This window comes from Macaca mulatta, chromosome 1 (assembly GCF_049350105.2).
Source record: "Macaca mulatta isolate MMU2019108-1 chromosome 1, T2T-MMU8v2.0, whole genome shotgun sequence".
Taxonomy (NCBI): Eukaryota; Metazoa; Chordata; class Mammalia; order Primates; family Cercopithecidae; genus Macaca; species Macaca mulatta.
This window is the reverse complement of record NC_133406.1, coordinates 122,752,504-122,779,186: the sequence shown is the minus strand read 5'-3', so window position 1 is coordinate 122,779,186 and position 26,683 is coordinate 122,752,504. Positions and strand designations below refer to the sequence as shown.

Below are 26,683 nucleotides of genomic sequence, written 5' to 3'. Positions count from 1 at the left end.
TCTTCAAGTATGACCCTACTTTTGTCTGTTAAGGAGAGCTGTGACAGAGTCAGACTTTAGCCCATGTCTGTCTAAATTTGAATTATGGGAGGTAGAATTTTGCTTTTATAGCCTATGTGGACAAACACAAACTCAATGTGTAATTGGTCAAGAACAAGAACTGGAGTACTTATATTCTAAATTCGAGTTTCAGAAGTGTGCAGTGGAAATGATGAGAAGAGGGAGGAATGGAGGCAAAAGAGGCAATGTCACATCTTAAATAGTATTTGCTCATGCATCACCATTGGCCTCTCCTCTTGGGTGTGAAGAAAGCAAAGGGAAGGCTGGGTGAGGCAGAACAGCAGTATAGCATGTCTTCTGTAGCCTTGGCTATTCTGTTTACATGTTGAAACTTCCAAACTGGCCCTCATGACTCTAAATGTCTTAAAGATTAGTCATGCCTCCCCACTACTTTCGTATTATTCTTCAACCATTTTGATAATTCATATGGTGGTGAAGACACATGATTATTGTGAAGAAAAGTACTTAAAAAGTCTTGTATCCAAAATTTCTTTATAATGTATTAGAGAAAAGCACCAAACCCCTTAAACTTAGCTGTAATCAAAATGGAGCTATAAAATGAACAGATTGATTAAATAAACACCTTTTTAATGTTAATTAGCTTTTCATAGGAAGGAGAAGCCCAGAAGAGTAAGAAAAGTAGCAAGACTAGAAACAACAAGCCATGGCAGACAGCGATGATTAGTTAAGTACCCATGCCTTCATTGGATGACCACCCAGGGTTAGGTAGAATAGAAAAACAGAACCACATGTGCTTTCCACTTTTCATGAATGGCTGAATTCTGGACTGTGCTGTACCTGCATAAGCAGACTGTTTGGTTGCTTTGAATTAAAAAATAAGGTTGTGAATAGATTCCATTTGATTCAGTATATTTTATTTAGACATGCCCAAAGATGCAAAAAGAGGAAGAATTTTAACTCTCAGTCAAGCAGTAAAGCACAGTAGTTAATAATGTGGAGCAAAGTACTCTGTGTCTCAGTTTTCCCATCTGAAAAGTGAGGCTGTTAACCTCATAGAGTTGTGAAATTCAAATGTGACTATATTTAAAGCTCTTAGAACAGCTTTTAGCACAAAGTAAATAGCTTATAATTGTTAACTCTTTATACTGTAATTATTATTATGGTAGGTGGGCTCTTTCTGCCAGTTGGTACCACCTGTAATGGCTAACTCATAGGATTATGATAATGCAATGTCTGGCACATAGTATGTATTTAGTAAATATGATCTCTTACTGCTATTACTATAGAGTGCTCCTAAGTAATACTTTTTTAGCATGTTGTGGATTATTGTTTGTCCTTGGAAGTGGTAAAATTGCAATAAAAATTGTTAATCGAAACTGACCTCCATCTTGATTTGTCAGAACTAATGGACCTTTATTTTGCCAGACAGACCCCTCATTTCAAAAAAATAGCCTAAATTTGATTTCTAAGTTAGGAAAATATAAGATGTCTTAAAAAGATTAAAGGGTTTTGGAGAGAGAGAAGTTCTATAGGAAATACCCTATTTCTTGTATGAGTTAATTTTTCCAGTATGAGAATATTTCCTTTTGATAATATATTATTTTTAAGCCATCAAATTTTCATGCAAATCTTTATGAACTTTTGACTATTATCCTTCAGAGTTTTGTTGTCCTTCAAAACTTGAAATTCTGCGGAATTCCTTATTTTGTCTGATCTCTTTCATAGGCCATTGAAAAGTATTGCCGAGTTACTGGTGGATTTTCTGGAGTTAAAGATGTATATTCCTCTACTCCTACACATGATGATGTACAGCAGAGCTTTTTTCTTGCTGAAACATTAAAGTAAGTATATCACTTTAAAAAAATTTTTATACTAGACTGGTTTTGCTGTGTGATCACTAGATGATGAATTATGACTATGTGACAGGTTACACTAAATTTTATTGTAAATATCTTTTTATGTAATTGGGTGTGTAAACTTTTTAGCTACATCTCAAGAAGAATGACTTAGACTGTAAGGTAGGTATTTTATCCAAAAAGTACTTAGTACCTGTTAAAATTTTTTGTTCCTTGTTCTTTAATGTGCATTAAAATCACCTGGAAGTCTTCTTAATACACAGGTAACTAGGTCCACACCCACAAAGTTTCAATAGATCTGGAGTTTAGCCTAAAAATTTGCATGTCTAACAAGCTTCCACGTGTTACTGATAATGCTAGTCCTGGGATCATACCTGAGCTCCCTGCTGTAGCTAATGAAATCTGTTAGGAATAATCATGCAGTTTTGATGGTACTAAATGATCATAGCCACTTATCCTCCCGATGAGGTTTACTGTAAAGATACACATAAAAGGAACAATGGAAAAGAGTAGACAACTTTATTTTGGTCTTATACTCAAAACCCCAGGTAGAGCTCTCTGTAAGCAGACCTGGAAAAGATGGAGGCTGTAAATATATCCACTTCCCTGAAGACTGACCAAATAAATATCTCTTTGTACTCTCTCTTAAATTTCTTATTTGTATTTCTTGCATATCTGTACATGAAAGCCTTGTAAACATTTTATTTTTTCAACAAATGTGTATTACCAGGCACTGTTCAAGACACTTGAGGATGTTTCAATAGGCAAGCAGGACAAAAATTCCTGCCTTCTGGATTTTACATTCTAGTATACTTGTAGTTTACATTCTCATATATTACAATTAAAATGTACCTGTATCGAACTAAGTTTCTAAATGTCTATCCTAAATGCTATCTTATTCTAATTTTTCTTTTATTACCCCAGTACTGTTGTTTTCCTGTCTTTTTAGCTTATACATTATAGAATCATTTCTGCTTCCTCCTTTTAATATATCACCAGTTCTTTATGCTTCTTTCTGTTACTTTTTTTTATTTTGCTTCCTCCTTTCCATTTATCCAATTGACCCTAATCCAGCCCCTTATTACTTCTGGGATGGTTTAGAACATCTGCCTGGTACTCAGTCTCCTATATCTAGATGTTTCTTATTCTGACTTATCCTGTGTGATTAGGCTTGAGACTGTATAAGTTGAAAGAGCGCTGGACTAGAAAATAAAGCGACAGGAACTTTAGTTGTACACTAGCTACATCTAGCTGAATGAACATATCAAAATAAAATTTCTTTGCTTTTGGTTTACATATTTGTAAACTATGGAATTTGGCCCAGATTATGTAGTATCTCCTGTTTTATTTTTTTCTTTTTTAACTTTAGAAAAACTGTAAGATAGGATAATGATTATTTGTGTCTTTTCACCTAGTTTTGCCACATTTCCTTCTCTTTCTTTCTGCATACACTCACATATACACATAGTTTTACTTTTTTTTTTTTTTTTTTTTAGCTTTTCATTTTGCTGGACAAGTTGATAGTAACCAGCATTATGATATTTCAGCAGTAACTTTCAGGAAAAGGTCATTATCTTACATAATCACCATTTAGTTCTCACACTCATGAACCTTAATATTCACATAATATTATTGTCTAATATGTAGTCCCATTTTCAAATTTCTCCAGTTGTTCCAGTAATGTACTTTTTTTTTTGTTTAATGCCAATTCAGGATCCAGTACGGGATCATTTGTTACTTTTGGTTGTCATGTCTCTTTAGTCTCCTTCAGTGCAGTTTTCCTGTTTTTCTTTTATCTTTTATGAAATTGACATTTTCAAAGTATTCAGGCTAGTTGCTTTGAGGAATGTTCCCCATTTTAGATTTTTTTTCTAATTGTTTCTCATGATCAGATTTAGGTTAAACATTTTCAGCATGAATATTATATTGATCTGTGTTCTTATCATTGCATCCCTTAAAGAGACACATAGCAGTTTAGCCCATTATTGGTGAGTTTAGGTTTGAGCATAGGTTATACTTGATTATTGTCATGTAAACAATCTTTTTTCTTTTTGTAATTAATAACCTATCTGTGGAGTGATAATTTTGAGACTGTGTGAATATCTTTTAATCCTAGATTCTATTCTTAAACCAACCTAATGTACATTCAAATATTTACATATATATAAAGTTTGTTCTGTTGCATTTGTCTATTTTATATTTAATTGCTTCTGGCAGGAATGCCTTTATCCTTTCTATCAATTAATGCCTCTCATTTCTAATTTCAGTTCATATTTCACCTCTTGCAGACTGGCTTTCATAATTAATTCTCAAATCTCTCATCACTACAAACTTTAGCACTTTAGTACACGGCATAGGGCTGGAAATAGATGGTATGCTGCCTCATCCCCTTTGAGTACCTATATGGAATATCACCAGTTAATCTTGGTACTTTTCCTTGCCAAGTTCAGGCAGAATTCTTCTCAACACAACAGTACGCTAGGTAACCAGTCAGACAGACAGACAGATAGATAGATAGATAGATAGATAGATAGATAGATAGATAGATAGATAGATGTTTGCTACAATTTTTGCCTTTAAAAAAACATACATTTAGAGCAATAAAAGTGAAAAAGGTGAAACAAAAAGAAACATACAATTAATTATAACATCACCTAGGCTAAGAAAATTGTCACAGTTGAGCAGTACGTTCAGCATTGCACTTCCTGGCAGCAAAAGCAAAAAGGAATCATTCTGCGCAGTGTCATTATCATTTTTGGGAGTTGAGGGAGCATATTACTTTGACAAATGAGACAGAATTTTTTATGTTGCTAAATTATAAAATGACTTAAATTGGATAACTCTATGAAAATATTGAGCTATTAAGTGAACCATATGAAATTACCCTTTTAAAAAGGGTAATTTGAATATTGGCAATTTAATACAGTTCGACCTAATACATAATGGTAATGGTAAATATTTTGAAAATATTTATTTTGTTTGAAACAGTGATCTTAGAGAAGATACAAAAACACTCAATCTGATTTACTCTTTATAAAAACTGATGTAAAAATACAATTGAATAAAGTCATTTCTGTGAAGATGTAAATTAATGTAGCTGTAGTCTTATTGTAAAAATAGAGCTTAAAACTTTATAGAGGAATGAAGATAAGTATGATCCCTTAAATATTTCTCAAAGATCAGTTAATTTAAATAGGCTTTGTCAGAAGCTGTCAATTTAAGACTGTATATTCTACCAAATGGTGGGAATTTATTGGGAATTCATTAAAAGGCAACAATCAATGTGTTTTAGCTACCAGAGATGGAAACTGATCGTCACGGCAGTGGCAAAGTTAAATGAAAAAGCCTGTATTCTTGACCTAAGTTGAGGGTCATTTTACCTTTTACATGTTGTCATAGGTGCTATACTATGGATTAGTTATTGCTATAGCTTTTTCCCCAGAAGAGGCCATGTCTCCTACTTTTTTTTGTTTCCCTTAATAGTCCTTTCTTCATTTATTAATATTTATCTAGCATATATACTGATGGCATAACAAAACCTATGTAATAAGGAAGGTCAGAGATCGATTCCTTCAAAGGTTCAAAAACTCTTATACTCTAGTACAGGAAATAAAACACATGCAATATATACAACAAATTTCAAATACATTAAGTGTATAAGAGAAATATTAACAAAATGCAGAAGTCTTTTAGAGAAGAGAGTTTGCTTAACCTGGAAAACAAGGGAAGATTTCCTGGAAGTAGTAGCATTTGAGCCAGACTTGAAGGCAGAACTGGTATGCAGGGGAATAGCTGTAAGGTAGACCATGGCATATTAAGAATGAGATGAGAGCTCTAAAGGTAGAATTGACAAACCTGAATATCTGATTTTATATAAGGAGATTCAGTAAGAAGGAAGAATCAGAGTTAATATTAAAGTTTCCAGTGCCAACCTGACTACAGTTTCTAATCAGCATGTTAGTGCCTTTTAAATATTAATAAACAGTATTAACTTAGAAATGTTTATTGAACTATAACATGTAAGATTTGGCATGTTTGTATATGTATGTTATACTTTGACTTTTAAAGTTTAAAATATGAATATAACAAGGTAATTTAAGAAAATATCCAAAAATAGAAGGGTATGTTTCCAGCTTGAAGGAAACCATCAAGATCCCAGCATAGAAGATGAAAACAGACCCACACCAAGGCACAGCACGTTGAATTTCAAAACCCCTGGGGTAAAGGAAAGATCTCAGCTTCCACAGGGAGAGAGAGTAGAATAAAGTCTCATCGATATGGATTCAGGGTGGCTTCAAACTTCTCAAGAACAGTCATGAAAGCTAGAAGCATTGGAGCAGTTGATTCATGAGAGAAAATTAATTCCAACTTAGAATTCTGGGTTTTTAGCCACATAAGGTATCAAAAATCCACTTCCAATCCTCTTTCTCAGTAAGTTTTTGGAGGGTATGCGCCATGAAAACTGGATATAAACCAAAAAAGACATGCATACAGGGAAGAAGTGAAAGGAAGATTAAGGGAGTGATATATTGAGTTTGAGGAGGACAGAGGCTCTAGAGAAATTTCTTCAAGATTAAATTTATAGACTGTTTATATCTGAATATTTTGAGATGAGATTTAGACAGTTGTTGAAGATTTTAGGTGCATTATCACTAATAAATACAAGTCAGCTTGCTTTTTAAATAACGGGAGGAGTCGTGCAAGAAAGGAAAAGCCATGAATAGCTTTTAGTTAACATATGAACTTGTTTAAAGACACTTGGTTGGAGTCTTGATTGTTTTGTAAGAAGAGCTAAATGGTATTACTGCCCCCTCTCTTCAGCTGCAAGAAAGAGAAGTATGTTCTTTGATAATGGCTTTTGTCCCTCCAAGGATTGTCTTATTCATTAGTTTCCGTGAAATAGCAGTTGGTCAAAAGTCTCTTAAGCTGAAAGAATTGCGAGGAAAGTAGCAGATAGAACACCAAGACTCCTAGGAGCAGTTCTCTAGCAGCAGCACTTGAATTGTTTAATGAATGTCTCCCACATGGATTCTCTATAGTTCTATCACTTTATACCATTTACTGTCATAAGCCTCTTACCAAAAACTTTGAAGGAATGTATTATTTTATGTATGTACCTTAGTGTCTACACCCATTCACCTAGATCTTTGATTGAATTAGATTTTCATTACATCTTACCTCAATTCTGTTTCACATTTATTTGAAGATCTGATAAACTGAGAGAAGTATACATTTTAAGGATACATTTCAACCATTTTTTTTTTTTTTTTTTTTTTTGAGACGGAGTCTCGCTGTGTCGCCCAGGCTGGAGTGCAGTGGCCGGATCTCAGCTCACTGCAAGCTCTGCCTCCCGGGTTTTTACGCCATTCTCCTGCCTCAGCCTCCCGAGTAGCCGGGACTACAGGCGCCCGCCACCTCGCCCGGCTAGTTTTTTGTATTTTTTAGTAGAGATGGGGTTTCACTGTGTTAGCCAGGATGGTCTCGAACTCCTGACCTCGTGATCCGCCCGTCTCGGCCTCCCAAAGTGCTGGGATTACAGGCTTGAGCCACCGCGCCCGGCCTCAACCATTTTTTTCTGAGTTCATATATATTAGGCATTAGGCAGCTCAGAAATCACAGGTTAGTTGGAAACATAGTCTTCTTAACAAATTTGTTATTAAAGGAAAGAGAAATAGCATAAAATTAAGATCAAATTTATCACCACAGTATGTCTACTTTCACTGGTATCAAAGTCTCTGGGGCAGAAATTGTGTCTCTTGCTTGTGTGCTTTTTCCTTCCCTATCTCTTGAAATTCAGACTTTGAATATAGTAGTAAAATTCTGGAAAGCTATATAAGAATATGTCAATAATCTTAAATAACCAGAATTATGAACAAAGACTCATGTACAAAGATGTTTATTGCTGTTATAAAAATAAGAGTCATTATTTGTTCAATAATAGCTGAATGGTTAAATAAATTATGGCATATCCACAATAGTATCACGAAGCCAAAACAATTGCATTTTTATAGACTTTTCACAGTATAATATTAAGTGGGCTATTAAGTCCACATGTGCATATGTAACACATAGATGAACATGGTAATAGTATTTCAACAATATCAAAATGTGAACTGTAATTTAGCTTAATTGAAGTTATTTTAGTTTTTAAAATACTTTTTGTTTTTGCCTCTGTAAATATTTAAAAACATCTTTAAACATACTCTATTTTCAAAAAAATAGGAAGGCTGGATTCCTGCTAAGTACCAAAACTAATTTTCTGTAGAGCAAAACTTTAAATATTAAAAAGAGAAATAAAATCATGAAACAATTGGAAATTTTTTCCAATCCTGGGGATGAAGATGGCGTGATTCAAAACCCAGAAATCATTAAAGAAAAGATTGAAAATTTAATTACATAAAAATAAAAACATCTGTACAAAAAAAAGAGCACTAAATAAAGTAAAAGACAGATGGCACACTGGGAAAATATTTCTTAAAATTAGAAATTAAGAAAAAATACTAAGCCTACTAAAAAAGGTAGTAGCAGTTCTTAGAAAAGAAATGGCTATAAACACGTGAAGAATGCTTGATCCACTTGTAAGAAATGAATGAAATAATAGATCAGATACTATGTTTTATTTACTATCACGCTGCTTAAGATTTAAAAGTTTGTGTTCTGGTGTTGGCAAGGATGTAAGAATCTAGTCACTTTCAAACACTCTTAAGTGAGAGTACACTGGAAGTATATTCTTTTTCGTTGTTGTTGTTAAGGAAGCAGGGTCTACCCGTGGCCCGCGCCCCCACTTGGAAATATATTCTGAAAATATCCTTAAGTGTGTATTATCAGTACTTCATTTGTCCTGATAGTCTATATGAAATATTAATATCCTCAGTGCTTTAGTTTAGGGTTTTGAGTTAGAACAAGCATGCATGCAATCAACATGTTTGTAGAGCTGTATATACATAACAGCATAGCACTTGTCATATTAAAATCAGTTGTGTAGACACTATAATGTGTAGCTCTATTACAGTGTGTAGCTCCTAAAAAATCAGGTTGTTTTTAATACAGCTTTTTTGAATTATAAAAATAGTATGTGGATATTGCAAAATGAGTTAAATAGTATAGAACTGAAGAAATGACCAAAAAAAAAAAAATAAGTTTCTTTGTGCCTCATATCCAGTCTCACTTCCCAAAGAGAATACTTATTAAATAGTTCTTGATACAGCCTTCTGGAAATTTTCTGGGTATATGCAAACATATAAAAATATATATAATATATATCCTTTACCCTTTTTTCTCCATATGTAAGATTATATATACCTATTATTCTGAAACTTGCATTTTCATCTTTTTATCTAGGAAAGGTTTCCATATTGGCATATGTAAATCCACTGAGGAATGTTTTATAATTTGTTCGATCAGTACCCTATTGTTAGATATAGAGGTTGGTTCTGTTTTTTTGCTCTTATAAACAGTGCTGCAGTGAATATCCTTTTACTTATATCTCTGCTCCCTGTGTGAAGATAAATGTTAGTTAGATTCCTAGAAGTAAAATGGATGGCTAGGGCAATGGCATGTGCATTTGATATAACATAATTAAGCAAAATATGCTGAGAGAGCTAACTCTTCAGAAAACTCAGAGAGTTTTAGAAAATTAAGTAATTAGAAATGGTTAAAATCAGATGGGTATTCTGAGAAGTATGGAAACATTTAGGCAGTACCTGATAGTTTGTAGTAAGATTTGAATGAACAAACCTTTTGTTTTAAGTAAATCTTAGACAACAGAGTAAATCACTTAAAACTTGTTTTCTGTAGGTTAAGAAAATAGATGAAAAGTCAAACAATCAGATTCTCAGGAAGTAAATGGAATGAAAGTTTCAGTGTTTGCTCATCCTTTTAAACTATTGCTTTTTGGAATCCTTAATTCCACCTCTTTGTTCTTTATCAAGATGTGAGCTCTTTTTCTACTAAGTAAATAGTGATTAAAATATATAGACAATACATGTAATATATGAGATGATCTATCCAACAAATGTTTGTTGTTAAATACCTGATGTGTGCCAGCTGTTTTGTATGCTAGGGCTATATCAGTGAATATAATAGAATAATCCTGACATAAAAGAACTTATATCCTAAAAATTTCATTCAGTCTCTCCTTAACTTGTAATTATGCTGTTTTGAGTGCCTGCCTGTAAAAATATGCTCTATGTGTATTATCCGAACACTTCATTATTCTCTGTCCTCGTCCTCCTTTATTTTTCTTTGTAACACTGTCATCATCTGTATTGGTCCATTCTCACACTGCTATAAAGAACTGCCCAAGACTGGGTAATTTATAAAGAAAAGAGGTTTAATTGACTCACAGTTCTGCATAAGTGGGGAAGCCTCCGGAAACAAATCGTGGCAGAAGGGGAGGCAGACATATCTTACGTGGTGGCAGGAAAGAGAGAGCATGTGAAGGAGGAACTGTCAAACACTTATAAAACCATCAGATCTCATGAGAACTCACTCATTATCACAAGAACAATATGGGGGAAACCACCCCCATGATCTAGTCACCTCCCACCATGTCCCTCCCTCTACATATGGGGATTATGGGGATTACAATTCGAGATGAGATTTGGGTGGGACACGGAACCAAACCATATCCCCATCTGACATAGGTATGTGTTGTTCTTGTCTGGTAGAAATGCGGGTCTTGCTATGTTGCCCAGGTTGGTCTTGAAGTGCTCAGCTCAAGCAGTCCTATTGCCTTAGCCTCCAAAGTGCTGGGATTACAGGTGTGAGTCATCACGCTCAGCTTAGATTTTTTTTTTTTTTAAATCTATCTTCTTCCAGTAGAATGTAAGCTTCATAGCTGTTAGGACTTCTTCTTTTAACTATTATGATCTCCCTAGCACCTAGCACATGAGGCACTGAGTAAATAGGTATTGATTTTGTTGATGAATTTTTAGTCTGTTAGGCAAGAAAAGAAGTTGGCTATTTGCATCTTTACTCTGATCACTCTTTAGTTTTTAATTATATCATTTTATCAGTTCTGTTTAAGGCATTACTTGATCATCCTGTATACAATTTCAAATTGTTCCCTTACTCCCTTTTATTTTTCCCTGCTTTACTTTTCATCATAGCACCTGTCTTCCAACACAGCACATAATTTTCATAAGCATTCCCCAATTAGAATACAAAGTACGTGAAGAGTTTACAGTATTTTTATATATTTGGGTTATTGTTTTATCCCCAGTATCTACAGTAGGGCCACACATATAATATGTATTTCAGCATTAAATGTTTGCTGAATAAAGGATTGAATCATTTGATTTCAAAGGAGACAGCTAAAAAACCCCAGCAATGTTATAAGATCTTGTATATAATAAGAGTAGGAGGGAGAAAGAGAAGAGAATAATAGACCTACTTTATTTTCTGGTTGGGGCTTAGAGCTTGATCTGAGAATTCACTTAGTGTTAGGAGGTAGCTGATAATGAGTAAAAGAATTGATAAAGCAAGAAGAAGGGACCCAAGGAAAAATGTGAAAGCTGAGGATGTCAGGGCTATGGATTTGTTTTCAGTAGAGAGTCAAAGGTTCAGGTGCCCACATAAAGGAGAAAAGCAGAAACAGTACAAACTAACTGTTGTTAGAAGTAACACAAAGTTGGTAACCTAGAAAAGTGGTTCTCAAACCTGAGAATCGTCGTGTATCAGAATCACCTGGAAGCCTCTTAAAACGGGGTATGCTGGGCTCTGGACAGAGTTTCTGCTTAATAGGTCTAGAGTGAGGCCTAAGAATTTGCATTTTTAACAAGTTCCCAGGTGATGCTGATCCTGCTGGTCTGGGGGATGACACTTTGAGAACCACTGATATCTGTGACCCAGTAAAACATTTATGGAGGCAATTAGGGATTAAGAAATTAACTATACTGGCAGAGAACCTAGCATAAAGTCAGGTGGGCAAGTCTTTGCTTAACTGCTATATTTTTGTAGTTCAGTCTCTTCAAATAGATATACTGGAAGACGAGAACCGTGGTCTTCACATTTTTAAGTGCCTCCTATGTCCTGTCACAGTGCAATCTAAACATTAGGCACTGGGACACACACACACACGCATGTGCGTGCACGCGTAAGAACACACAGAGTGAATTTCACTTGTACTATTTAATATAAGCATTTTTCCAGTTTCAAAAGTTTAATCTTTGAAATATGCTTGCCAATTTCTTTGCCAATTTCTTTTGCTACAGTAGAGGGAGCTACAACCCAAATTTTACTTATATAGCAGTAACACACAATAAGGCTATCCTTTTCCATCCTTGTTCATTAGTCTTTTTTTAAAAACTTTTAAAATCAGCTTTATTGAAATATCTTAAGTGTACAGTTTATTGCATTTTGGCAAATGTTTAAGCCTGGGTAAACGTCAGCCTTAGTTGATACATGGAACATTTCCATTCTAATTTGGCAGTCAGTTCTACCCACCCCCAAATTCTTACCTACTTTCTGTCACTATAGGTTGCTGCTTGTAGAATTTAATATAATTTGATTCATGCAGTATTAGGGAAGAGGTAAAGGATAATCATTGTTTAAGGGGTATAGAGTTTGAGTTTTACAAAGTGAACAATGTGAATATACTCAACACTACTGAACTGTACACTTTAAAATGGTTGGTAAATATTTTGTTACGTGGCTTTTACCACAATAACATTTATGTCTGGCTTTTATTGCATACTGCTTTTTAGGTTAATCCATTTTGCATTTATCAATAGTTCATTCCTTTGTATTAATGAGTATTATGCTCTTGTTTGGATATACCACATTTTATTTGTCCATTCACTTTTTGATGGTCCATTAATCATATGTTTTTGAAAGGAATCAGAAAAAAAGAATTGTTTACCATTTGACTACACTTAATCTTGCTCTTAATTTTTCTTTCCAGTAATTTTCAAATTCATCCGTTAAAAGTAATTTCATCTAATTTGCTGTTATTAAATAAATATTATAAAATAATTTGCTATTTATTAAAATTCTAAATGTTTTTAATCTAGTGCTTCGAAAATCAGAAACGTAGGAGCTAAAATTTGTGGCAACAATTTTTCTCTCTCAAAACTCAGGTAAATATTGTTGCCTGCAGTTTATTGCCCTAAGTTTGTCCTGGTTTTTAAAAAATGCCATTGTCTTCTAGTTCTTCCTTTGCAGACAATTTTAGTAAGCAAGTTATTCTTGATTCTTAGTTTGGTTTGCTAACTTAGCTACTTTTTCTAAAGGAATGTATTGTCGTATTGTAAAGAAAGCTAGTAGTAAATGAATAGAGTAATAGATTTGTGATACCAACTTGATACCAATTTGTGATACCAATTTACCTCTAGGAGGTAAGTATATGTGCACTTCACTGTAAAATTCTTTCAACATTTCTATGTTTGAAAGTTTTACAGGCTGGGCATGGTGGCTCATGCCTGTAATCCCAGCAGTTTGGGAGGCTGAGGCGGGTAGGTCACCTGAGTTCAGGAGTTTGACACCAGCCTGGCCAACATGGTGAAAACCCGTCTCTACTAAAAATACAAAAATTAGTCGGGCATGGTGGCACACAGCTGTAATCTCAGCTACTTAGGAGGCTGAGACAGGAGAATCGTTTGAACCTGGAAGGCACAGGTTGCAGTGAGCCGAGATCGTGCCACTGCATTCCAGCCTGGGCAACAGAGCAGGACTCCATCTCAAAGAAAAGTAAGAAAGTTTTATAAAATATTGGGGGCCAAAGGGAGGGGAAAACTAGTAAATTATCCAGAATAGGTATTGGTACTAATGTTATTGTCGTATCCCCTCATAGTTTTAATTCTCTTTTTTACTGCTACTGTTATCTTCATTTGCTTATGAAGTTATTCTCAGTATAAGCAAATGAATGCATAGTTAGCTAGCTATCAGACGATTAAAGCAAATTCCCTGAGCAAGGTTTTGAAGTAAGTTCAAAGACAATTCTGATAGTGGCTTTGTCCATAAAACATCAGTAGTAGTGCAATTTTTTAATTTCTAAGCAAAAGTGCTAAGAAATATATTTTGGAGAGGGAGAGAATCAGTGGGATCATTGAGGGTGAGGATTCTCAGATGAGGGGGAAAAAAAGTTAGAGAAGACTGAAAAACAAAGCCACTGTTTCCTTTCGTTTATCTTTTATCTTATCTGTAACTGGATCTTGAAGTTAGCCTCCTACCATGAGAGAACTATTTTTCCAGCTGGATGAAAAGAGTAACACCAAGTCCCCTATTCTACTGTTTTCTGCTCACTTACTCCTGGAGAAAAGCTAAGTCAAATCAATATGTACTTATTAAATACCTACTTTCTCAGAGTTGTGTTATTTGAGAATTAAAGTATATGAAACATATACTCCACCCGTAAAGAGCTTGGAGTCTAGTTTAGAAATCTCTTACCTTTAGGCATGGACAAATTTAATAAAAGTACGAAGTATATGCAGTTGGCCCTCCATATCCATGGGTTCATGGATTCAAGCAACCGTGGATTGAAGATACAGGTTTTTAAAACTTGCATCTGTATTGAGCATGTGTAGACCTTTTTCTTGTCATTATTCCCTAGGCAATATAATATAGCAACTATTTACATAGATTTAAAGTGTATGGCAGCATATGCATTGGTTATATGAATATATGATACCATTTGATATCAAGGATTTGAGCATTTAAGGATTTTTGTATCTGCGAGAGGTTCTGGAACCAATCCCCCATAGATACTGAGGGACAACTGTATTTGGTGCTAAATAGAAAATAAATGTTTTAGAAATTCAGAGAAGGAAATTTTGGTGCAGGCTAGAGTAGTCATGAAGAAAGACTAAAATGATGCTGAATTAGTAAGATGTTAATAGGTGAGGTAAAACAGAAAGTAGCTTTGTGAAAAGAAGGATTCAGCCTGAAAAAACACTTTTAAAAAACGCTAAAGAAACTAGACCGACTAAAGTACATTCACTAGGAGAAGTAGTAGGAAATAGAGTTCTAGAATCAAAATCAGGGAAGCAGCATGGATGACCCTTGAGGACATTATGCTAAGTGAAATAAGTCAGACAAATATGGGGTGATTCCACTTCTATGAGGTCCCTAAAGTAGTCACATTTATGGAAGCATAGTAGAATGGTGGTTACCAGGGACTTCGGGAGGGGGATGGAAATTAGTTTTAGTTTTGCAAAGAACAGCGTGAATATACTTAACACTACTGAACTATATGCTGAAAAATGGTTAAGATTGTAAACTTTATGTCATGTGTTTATTACCACAATAAAAAAAATAAGGAAAGCAATGGCATGCTAAAAAGGGAATTATAAGATAAAATGCAAAGCACTCATACTTTAACTCCAACCTCCTCTCCTCTAACCCCTTCAGTCCAACTTTTCCCTTCTTTAAAATTATCTTTCTCCTATCCCACTGTTTCCCTCCATTATTCCTAAAATGTTAATATTGATTGCAAAATCGCATTTGAATAGTACCTTGGTATATAATTTATTTGGATTCTTGCAGTAATTTAAAATAACAAATTATATTCCAGGTAAACAATTATGGCTAAGATGAAACTAGAACCCCAAAGAAAGAAAAGTAACTTGTTAAATTACTGCTACAAATGCAGTTGTACTGAAGAAAATATAGATGTATTTAATGTCCATTTTCACAAAATTCTAGGAAGTCATGGTATGAAGACAGAAAGGAACTAGTCATCATGAAGAATCAGAAAGGATTTCTAAAAGCAAGTTCTTGCTGGACCATCTAATGTTCTTTTTGGGTTGGATTAATGATAGACATGAGGGTAGGGGATTCCATGAACATAATTACATGTCATTCAGCAAATTGTTTGACACAGTCTTTCAAAATGGATGAGTGGAACTTCTGCTTTCTCTAAAGATGGAACCAGATTTAACCTTCTGCCCGAAATAAATGGCAAAATATATATGAAACAATGGTTTTGAAACACCAGATGGGAGGCAAGGAAGGACAGTAATCTCTGAGAGATAGGAAACAAATGAAGTGAGCCCTGTGATTGCCCCAGCTGATGGTCTTGATAGAGTTTCCAGGACATGGTACAGGGAGGGGACTTGAGACAAAGCCCAGCGCACTCCCTAAGGAAATGAAGCTGTGAGTGTGGGGAAACTAAGATAGCTAGAATTCACAGGACAGTGCCAGAGAGGAGAGAGCTGCAGAGAGAATTAACCAGGGGAACCCACTGGAGCATTCAGCAGAGTGCTGATCATCACATGCATGTGAAGAACCTACCTGAGGTGAGGGAAATAATCATCCTAGAAGATTAAAGGCAGCAGTTTCTGGCACTCACGTAGGGCCATGTAGGGTTGCAGGAACAGTGCCTGTTACTAGCAACCAGACTGGAAAAATTCATAATTCAAGTGGCACTGGGTAGAGCGAGTACTCAGGAAGGTTCTGCCTGAATAGTGGGGAATAACCAGCTGCTTTGGACCTATGTAGCAAATAATGAAAGCAAGACCTGAAAGGATCAAACTGTTTCTAAGTGATATAACTACATCCCTGAACAAAACTGAAGATTTATATAAAGGAATATAAAAATAACTACCATGTAACAATGTAAAATCCATAATGTCTAGCATCTAGTCAAAGTTTACCAAGAGGCAGTACAATGTGATCAATAATTATGAAAATAAAACCAACTTAGAACTGATAAAGATGTTAGAATTAGTAGACAATGACAATTAAAATATTTATGATAACTGTGTTCCCTCTATTCAAAAAGTTAAGTAAAGACCTAGAAGATACAAAAACCCAAATCAAACTTCTCTAAACGAAAACTGTAATGTTTGAGTTGAAAATTATACCAGATGAGATTATTAGCATGTTAGACATTGCAGAAGTAAAAATCAGTGAACTTGAAGACTTAGCAATGAAACTATCCAAAATAAAACAAGAGCAAAAAATAAGAATCTTATAAAAATAGATATCAGTGAACTATGAGACAACTTACAGTGGTGTAAAATACATGAAATTAGAATCTCCAAAGAAGACACAAGAAGGTGGACCCCAAAGAAACCCTTTTTTAAAAGAAATAATGGCAAAAATCTTTCCAAACTTGATGTAAACTATACACCCACAGATCCAAGAAGCTAAACAAACTCCAAGCACAAGAAACATGAATGAAGAAAACTCCACCAAGACACATCATAATCAAATTGATCAAAACCAGGGGTAAAGAAAAAAAAATATTTAAAGCAACCAGAGGAGAAAGACAAATTAGGTAAAAAGGAGCAAATATAAAAATGGCAACAAGAATAAGCCACAAAATTTTAAACCGTCAATGTAGGAAATTGAAAGACTTAAAGTAATTTTGCAGAGGATCTTTGTATCATGACAGCTCATGAATTTCATAAAAATAAAAATATTTGCTGCTGAAGATTGACTTCAAATTCTGAAAAAGCAAGAGTTTACTATAAAACATGACAAAAACCTATTATGAAGAAGCCCATCTGATTACCCAGTGAAAATGCATAATTTAAAAAAACCCAAAAAGTGCCAATATGAACTATCTAAGAATAAAAGAAAACTTGTTATTTAGCAGCACATATACTTTGGCAATGAATACTGGAGAAAAGATAAAACTATTTTTACTTTTCACATTATTCTTGGAAAATCACTGTTCAAATCCCTTTTATAAGTACATATTCACTAATAAAAATGTGGTAGCAGAAAGGGATGTAGTATATTTTGAATGGTATATGTTTTCTTTTATGATGAAATGTTATGGATGGCCCACATCTTTTATGAGGTGAAACCATTCTGTAAAAATATTAGCAGAAGAAAGTAAAATTGATTAAAAAAAAAAGTAAAGAAAAAATTTTTAAAAAGAATGACGGTTACTTTAAACTTTAAAACAACAGCAGTCAAAAGAGACAGAGGGACATTATATAATGATAAAAGGTCTTGTCCAACAGGAAAATATCACAGTCCTAAACACATATGCACCTAACACTGGAGCTCCCAAACTTATAAAACAATTACTGATAGACCTAAGAAATCAGATAGACAGCAACACAACAATAACAGGGGACTTCAGTACTCTACTGACAGCACTAGACAGGTCAACAAGACAGAAAGTCAACAAAGAAACAATGGATTTAAGCTATACCCTGGAATAAATAGACTTAACAGATATATACAGAACATTCCATCCAACAACTGCAGAATACACATTCTATTCAACAGCACATGGAACTTTCTCCAAGATGGACCATATGATAAGCCATAAAACGAGCCTTAATAAGTTTAAGAAATCTGAAATTATATCAAGCCTTCTCTCAGACCACAGTGGAATTAAACTGGAAAGCAACTCCAAAAGGAACCTTCAAAAACATGCAAATACATAGAAATTAAATAACCTGCTCCTGAATGAGCATTGAGTCAAAAACGAAATCAAGATGGAAATTAAAAAATTCTTCAAATTGAATGACAGTAATGACACAGCCTATCAAAACCTCTGGGATACAGCAAAGGCAGTGCTAAGAGGAAAGTTCACAGCCCTAAATGCCTACATCAGAAAGACCGAAAGAGCGCTAACTGACATTCTAAGATCACACCTCAAAGAACTGGAGAAACAAGAACAAACCAAACTCAAACCTAGCAGAAGAAAGGAAATAACCAAGATCAGAGCAGAACTAAATGAAATTGAAACAAACAAAAAAAAAATGCAAAAGATGAATGAAACAAAAAGCTGGTTCTTTGAGAAGATAAAATTGATAGACTGTTAGCAAGATTAACCAAGAAAAGAAAGAAAATTCAGTTAATCTCATTAAGAAACAAAACAGGAGATATTACAACTGACACCACTGAAATACAAAACATCATTCAAGGCTGCTATGAACACCTTTACACATAAACTAGAAAACCTAGAAGAGGTGGATAAATTCATGGAAAAATACAACCCTCCTAGCTTAAATCAGGAAGAATTAGATACCCTGAACAGACCAATAGTGAAGCAGAGAGATTGCAATGGTAATTTTAAAATTACCAACAAAAAAAAGTCCAGGAACAGATGGATTCACAGCAGAATTATATCAGACATTCAAAGAAGAATTGGTACCAATCCTTTGACACTATTGTAGAAGTAACCCTCCCTAATTCATTCTATGAAGCCAGCATCACCCTAATAGCAAAACCAGGAAAGGACATATCCAAAAAAGAAAACTACAGACTGATATTCTTGATGAACCTAGATGCTAAAATCCTTTACAAAATACTAGCTAACGGAATCCAACAACATATCAGAAAGATAATCCCTCATGATCAAGTGGGTTTCATACAAGGGATGCAGGGATGGTTTAACATATGCAAGTCAATAAATGTGATACCCTACGTAAACAGAACTAAAAATCACATGATCATCTCAGTAGATTCAGCATTTGGCAAAATCCAGCATCCCTTTATGATTAAAACTCTCAGCAAAATCGGCCTACAAGGGACATACCTCAATGTAATAAAAGCCATCTGTGACAAACCCACAGCAAACATAATACTGAATGAGGAAAAGTTGAAAAGCATTGCCTCTGAGAACTGGAACAAGACAAGGATGCCCACTCTCACCACTCCTCTTCAACATAGTTCTGGAACTCTTAGCCAGAGCAATCAGACAAGAGAAAGAAAGGGCATATAAATTGATAAAGAGGAAGTCAAACTGTCACTGTTTGCTGATGATATGATCATTTACCTTGAAAACCCTAAAGACTCCTCCAGAAAAAGCTCCTAGAACTGATAAAATAATTCAGCAAAGTTTCCAGATACAAAATTAATGTACACAAATCAGTAGCTCTTCTATACAACAACAGTGACCAAGTGGAGAATCAAATCAAGAACTCAGCCCCCTTTACAATAGCTGCAAAAAATGAAATAAAATAAAACACTTAGGAATATACCTAACCAAGGAGGCAAAAGACTTTTTACAAGGAAAACTACAAAACATGCTGAGAGAAGTCACAGACAACCCAAACAGATAGAAACATATCCCATGCTTATGGATGGGTATAATGAATATTGTGAAAATGACCATACTGCCAAAAGCAATCTACAAATTCAATGCAATTCCCATCAAAATACCACCATCATTCTTCACAGAACTAGAAAAAACATCCTAAAATTCATATGGAACGAAAAAAGAGCCCATATAGCCAAAGCAAGACTAAGCAAAAATAACAAATCTGGAGGCATCACACTACCTGCTTTCAGACTATACCTCAGGCCGTAGTCACCAAAACAGCATGGTACTGGTATAAAAATAGGCACATAGACCAATGGAACAGAACAGACCAGAAATAAAGCCAAATAGTTACAGCCAACTGATCTTTGATAAAGCAAACAAAAATATAAAGTGGGGAAAAGACATCTTTTCAACAAATGGTGCTGTAATAATTGGCTAGCCACATGTAGAAGAACGAAACTGGATCCTCATCTCTCACTTTATACAAAAATCAACTCAAGATGGATTAAGGACTTTCACACCTGAAACGATAAAAATTCTAGAAGATAACATTGGAAAAACCCTTCTAGACATTGACTTAGGCAAAGATTTCATGACCAAGAACCCAAAAGCGAATGCAACAAAAACAAATATAAATAGCTGGGACTTAATTAAACTAAAGAGCTTTTGCACGGCAAAAGGAACAGTCAGCAGAGTAAACAGACAACCCACAGAGCGGGACAAAATCTTAACAATCTATACATCTGACAGAGGACTAATATCCAGAATCTGCACCAAACTCAAATCAGTAAGAAACAATTTCATCAGAAAGTGGGCTAAGGACATGAATATACAGTTCTCAGAAGAAGATGTCCAAGTGGCCCACAAACATGAAAAAATGCTCAACATCACTAATGATCAGGGAAATACAAATCAAAACCACATTGTGATACCACCTTACACCTGCAAGAATGGCCATAATCAAAAAAAATAAAAAAATACTGTATGTGGGCATGGATGCAGTGATCAGGGAACACTTCTGCACTACTGGTGGGAATGTAAACTAGCACAACCACTATGGAAAACAGTGTGGAGATTCCTTAAAGAACTAATTAACTTCTAAAAGTAGAACTACCATTTGATCCAGCAATCCCATAGTGGGTATCTACCCAGAGGAAAAGAAGTCTTTATACATAAAAGATACTTGTACACGCATGTTTATAGCAGCACAGTTCACAATTGTAAAATCATGGAACCAACCCAAATGCCCATTAATCAATGAGTGGATAAAGAAACTGTGGTATATTTATATGATGGAATACTACTCAGCTATAAAAAGGAACCAATTAACAGCATTTGCAGTGACCTGGATGAGATTGGAAACTATTATTTTAGGGGAAGTAAATCAGGAATGGAAAAACCAAACATCGTATGTTCTCACTGATATGTGGGAGCTAAGCTATGAGGACACAAAGGCATGAGCAGTGGACTTTGGGGACTTTGGGGGAAGAGTGGGAGGGTGGCGAGGGATAAAAGACTACAAATATGAGGCAGTATGTACTGCTGAGGTTATGAGTGCACCAAAATCTCTCAAATCACCAGTAAAGAACTTACTCATGTAACCAAATGCCACCTGTACCCCAATAACTTATAGAAGAAAAATGAATGACAGCAGAGTCCTCATCAGAACAAATATTCCTCCTGAACATAGATAGAACTAAACAAGATTTTGACAAATCAAACAACAAATTAAATAGATAATACGTTATGACTAAATGGGTATATCCCAGGTGTGGAGGGTTGATTTAACGTTTGAAAATCAATCAATGAACTAAAAAAGACCACCTCAGTAGACACAGAAAAAGTCTTTGGCAAAATCCAACACCCATTTCTAATAAAAACTCTCAGCAAACTAGGAATAGAAGGAAACTTCTTAACCTGATAAGGGCATATATGAAAAACCTACAGCTAACATCATATTGAAAAATTGAATGCGTTACTCTTAAGATTAGGAACAAGACAAAGGTGTCTGCCCTCTTCACCACGCCTGGCCAGAATTTTTTTTAAACTGTTTTATTTCAGCAGGTCTAGTTGTTCATCTTACTGGATTTCTTATACACTGTTCTGAAACCTCTTGTCTTTGTGTTTAGATCATTTGAGTGACTGAGGTTTATTTCTGTGATGTTTTTCATCAAAGCTGCTCAAAATAGGTTGCTGGTTTTCTCTGCCATTATAAGTGAGCTCACTTCATGTTCTTGTTGAATTCTAACTGAAGCTCATTTCTCCCCTTTTTATTTTCAGATATTTGTATCTGCTGTTCTCCGGTGATGACCTTTTACCTTTAGACCACTGGGTGTTTAATACAGAGGCTCACCCTCTGCCTGTGTTACATTTAGCCAACACCACACTTTCAGGTAATCCTGCTGTCCGATGAAAGCAGTTCCAGAAGGACCATTCTCACCTGTGTTTTGTTTACATGGACCACTACAGAAATTAGTTTGGAGAGGCGGCTTTTGAAAACCTGGACCTCTATGTCAACATGACAGGGTGAAACTATTCCCCCTAAGACTTTTCAACTTGTAGATACGTCAACTTTGAAATTATTCCATTTTATACCTGACCAAAACATGTTCTGGTATATGTAGGACAGAGACCTGGATGTGCTTTGATCGTTAATGAGGTGGTCACATGAGAAATGTTGCCTGTTTCTACTGTATTGTTTTTAGAGTCCTGAAGTCTGGAGGCTAGACTTCCTGAAAGCAAGCCAAGAATATAGAGCACCTTGCAGGAGTTCAAGATGGCCTTTGGAACCAATTATATATTTGTTTCCTCCTACAGTGGAGCAGCATTCAAATCAAATATTTACATATTGCTTATCACTTTTTCTCCATTTTAATAATGGAATGAACTAAAATAAACAAGAATGAAAGAATAGTATAATTGTATCAGTAACAAGAAGACTCAGAAAAGAAATAGGAGTACCTAACCCTATCTGAATTTTCAAGTTCCCCATTGGATGACCAGACTGGCAACCATTTCAAATCCCAATCTATTTCATTGAAATTTCTTGGTTAAGTTTAATTTTCTCTGGGGCCATGATCTCACAAAGAATACTCAAATCTTTTTCTTCATATGGAATCATCGAAACTGCTGTTTATCATAATCACCACTTACGAGCCTGGGTTTGGGATTTTTTGCATGTAGTTCAGTCTACAGTTAGTAGCGTGACAGAAAGTGGGAAGATGCCGCAGTTTGTTGCCTTGAAACCTATTCTAAGAGCAATCCTTGGTTTTGTTGGTACTTTATTTTTCCAGACCAACACATCTACCAAGTAAATTTTATTCACTTTAATTTCATAATAAAGTTAGTAGAGTCACTCAACTTACAACTTTTTTTATGTGGCTTGGCAAAATTCACTATACTATTAGGCAGCTCTAAATTTGCCTTGATAAGCTAAATAAGTTACTTTTATAACTTATTAAAGCAAAACAAACCCAGTGAAACTTTCTTAAATATTCTATCTGGAATAGGGATAGGGGATCTTTTATTTATAATCTCATCAGATGAGTGAGTTGTTCACAGATATTTTATGTATTTTAATTTTCTCCAAGAATATTATAGAATTCCAAAGAATCAGAATAGTTTCAGAACAATTTTCAGTGTTAAAAGAGTGGTGGTATTACACTAAAATTGGAACACGTCTAAGGGACTTTTATCTTATCAGTAGGTTTTGCATTGATACTTCTTTTTAAATAAACTACTAGTTCTTTATATTTCGGCAAAAAGAACTTAAATTTTATCAGGAACTATAAGATAAATATCTAGTGCTTAACAAATTTTCTGTCCTTAAGTTTATGTGACAGTGCAAGATACTTTTTTGCTCTTTTCATTTAATATAGACATCTTCCATTGACATTAATAAAAGTTAGAAACAGTTTAGCATAATATTTACTCTGAATTTGAAGATTTCATGAAACAAAGTTCATACAAGAAGCCCACCTTGGAATTCTGAAGGCTTATTTTCTTGTTTGATAGCTTTTCTTTTTAACTTAGCTTTTAAGTTGGGAAAAGACTTGATTAATTAATATAATATTTTCTAAGGTTGATCATCTTACACCACAAATCATTAATTTTGACAGTTCTGCTGATGATCCGTAAATGATAACCACTGCAAAAGTTTTCAGTATACATAGAAAATAAAGATGCAGGGCCAGTTACAATAGTCCTTAAGAGAGTTAAATTATAGCACATGTTTTGACATTGTAATATCTTTTACTACTTGAACATTTAAATTTCTAAATGAGAAAGTTATATATACTACTGTAACTGTAGAAGGGAAAAGGGAAAGTATTTGGTTCTAAAAAAATTAGCCTTCCTCATAAAAGTAGCACAAGCCCACTTATGAATCACTGAGAAAAAGTGAAAAACCTGAGTTGGCCAAGACCCAGAGCGGCAGTGCAGATGGCAATGAACTCTCTGAATTCTCTTTCACCTTGTTGAGAAGAATGCAGCGTAAAGGGACCTTCTTGGTTCCGCAGGAACTTCTCAAGGAATGAGGAGACAGAACCCCTACTCCCAAGTGCTCTATTTGTATTACCCAGATGACTGAAGCTTAAGAGAAGGCAGGGAAGTATGCAAGCAGAGCTAGTTCTGGTACAAACAAAGAATTTGACAGGGACAATGGAAGGGTCTTCTTTACCACTCCCTACCTTCTGTGTGATGGAAAGACTAGAGCTTATAAAATTACTTCCATTTTTTTAAATCTCCTGAATACCAAAGGCAATTAAAGTCAGCTACAAATGACTTGCCAGTGTCATGTTTTATTTTTGTTATAGATTTTTAAATTATTTCCTTCAGGATCAATTCTTATCCCATATAATGCTTAGCTTCCAAGAATGTTCTTTCCTTTCTTCTGTCTTTTACAGCTCTTTGCATTTTTTAGACCTTAATACTCAGGTTAAATATTCATTGCATTTATAAGACCTTCTGCAAAAAGCCCAGAAATGGTCCTTTCCAGGTGCCTCTTCAAAGAGCTGACACTTTACCTTGTGCCTTTGGCACAAATGTGCAGAATAGATAGATCAGTTGGTGCATAATAGAAAAAACAGGAATTTTGAACACTCTTCTTCCTTCTACATTTATTTCTCTTCATTTTAGAATCACACTTTTTATGTTAAACCAGATTTATTATTATTATTATTATTATTCAACCAGTATTAAGTTGTTAAAACCAAGAGAATGGGGCCCTAACCAAAAAGAAGTCTCAACTCGAAAAATAAGTCCCCAGTCAGGTGGTTCTTACTTTCTTGTGGGTTGCATATTTTATGTCTCTCTAACATCAACGTATTCCTGACTTTCAAGCAGATGTTTATATGTAAAATGAAACCTGGGTATTGAAAGGAAATGCGTTCTTTTTATGGAGTATTGACCCTGATCCTCTATGATGTCATATAGGGCAACTCAGGGCTATACTTGCTAGATTTTAACCAAGCAGTTTGAAATCTTAATCATCATCCTCTCATCTTCTCTGCTCTCCATTGCCAAAGTCTTTGTCAAAACTCCAAATTTGTTGATAAAAGATTGTGTTTGCCTTTCTCATTATAATGCAGTTTCTCCTTAAGCCTGGAGTTTTTTTAATGAGTGCATGAGTAAATGAGAGAATGCGTGAACGAACATTTATGAAGTATCTAATATGTGCCAAGCATTGTGCCTGGCACTTTCAATCATTAGAATGTTTTATGTGATTCCACAGCATTTTCTGTATGAGAGTAGCTCACAACATTTTAAACGTTTCCAATATGAATCGTGTTACAAAATTCTTAATTTTATATTTCATATAAAGAGGAAAAAGAAAAGGTTTATAATATATTTTAAAACAATGTGTTATTATATAATACTAACAACTATAATTGTAGTTAATAAGTAAAATCTCTTGAAAATGTCAAAGAAATACTTGATTTCTGATGCAACTTTGACTAAAATATTTACTTTAGAAATAAAAACATTCTTATTTTGCTATATCACTTTAATTGCATACATAATTAAAAAGCAGTGTTTTATAGAAATGCTGGTTATTTTATATTCAAAAAGATTTTGTCACATAATTCATGGGTAAAATTTGCAATTGTAAATTGTCTTTCCTCTGGTATGGGCCCTATTAATAGTCCCATGCTGTTAAATATAAAGAAAAATATACTAAAATATTCAGAGTTCCAAATAACAGTTCCTAGTAGTAATATTTTGAGTTATTTTTCTTTAGGTTTCCTTATACTCAAATTGGCTAGCTCCTATGTTTTCCTCTCTCTCTCTATTATATATATGATCAAGATCTATATATGTATATAAATAAAAGTATACACAGATAAATTTTTAATACTTTTTGTTAATTAACAGTTGGAAACTGGTTTTGGCTGCACTAATAAGCAGAATTTAGAGTAACTATATATGATACGGAGATATTTTAATCCATTTATTCTGGCTCAAGAACACGAATAAAGATGATTTTCTGTTACTTTAGCTCATTCAGAGCATGATGGACATGCTCTTTTTGATCTATAACTGGTCAGCAAGCTTCCAGATAATATTTTAGGCTATGGGAGCTATACAGTCTCTCTTATTACTCATTTCTGCTGTTGAATTGTTGAAAACAGGTATAGATACCATGTAAAGAATGGGCGTAGCTATGTTCCAGGAAAACTTTATTTACAAAAGCAGAGGGAGGGCTGGATTTCGTCCATGGGTCATAGTTAGTGACTCCGATCCCAAGTTTATTTTGTGTTAGACCTTCTAACCTTTGATCTGCGTCTTTTCTCTCTGTTTTGATTTATGTAATTCATTTTTAAATCAAAATGATGTGCGTATGTATGACTGTGTGTACCTG

General features: G+C 34.6%; 1 protein-coding gene across 2 annotated transcripts in view; it reads left to right on the top strand.

Moving 5' to 3' along the window:
- Positions 1 to 24,606, top strand: part of MAN1A2 (mannosidase alpha class 1A member 2) — a 160,340-nt gene extending 135,734 nt beyond the window's left edge. Inside the window, exons 13-14 of one of the 2 annotated variants that reach the window (XM_028844502.2) lie at positions 1,747 to 1,862; positions 22,105 to 24,606. In XM_028844502.2, the coding sequence (XP_028700335.1) occupies positions 1,747 to 1,862; positions 22,105 to 22,237 (249 nt within the window). In that variant the 3' untranslated portion in view covers positions 22,238 to 24,606. 2 annotated transcript variants of the gene reach the window in all.
- Positions 24,607 to 26,683: the final 2,077 nt, after the last annotated feature.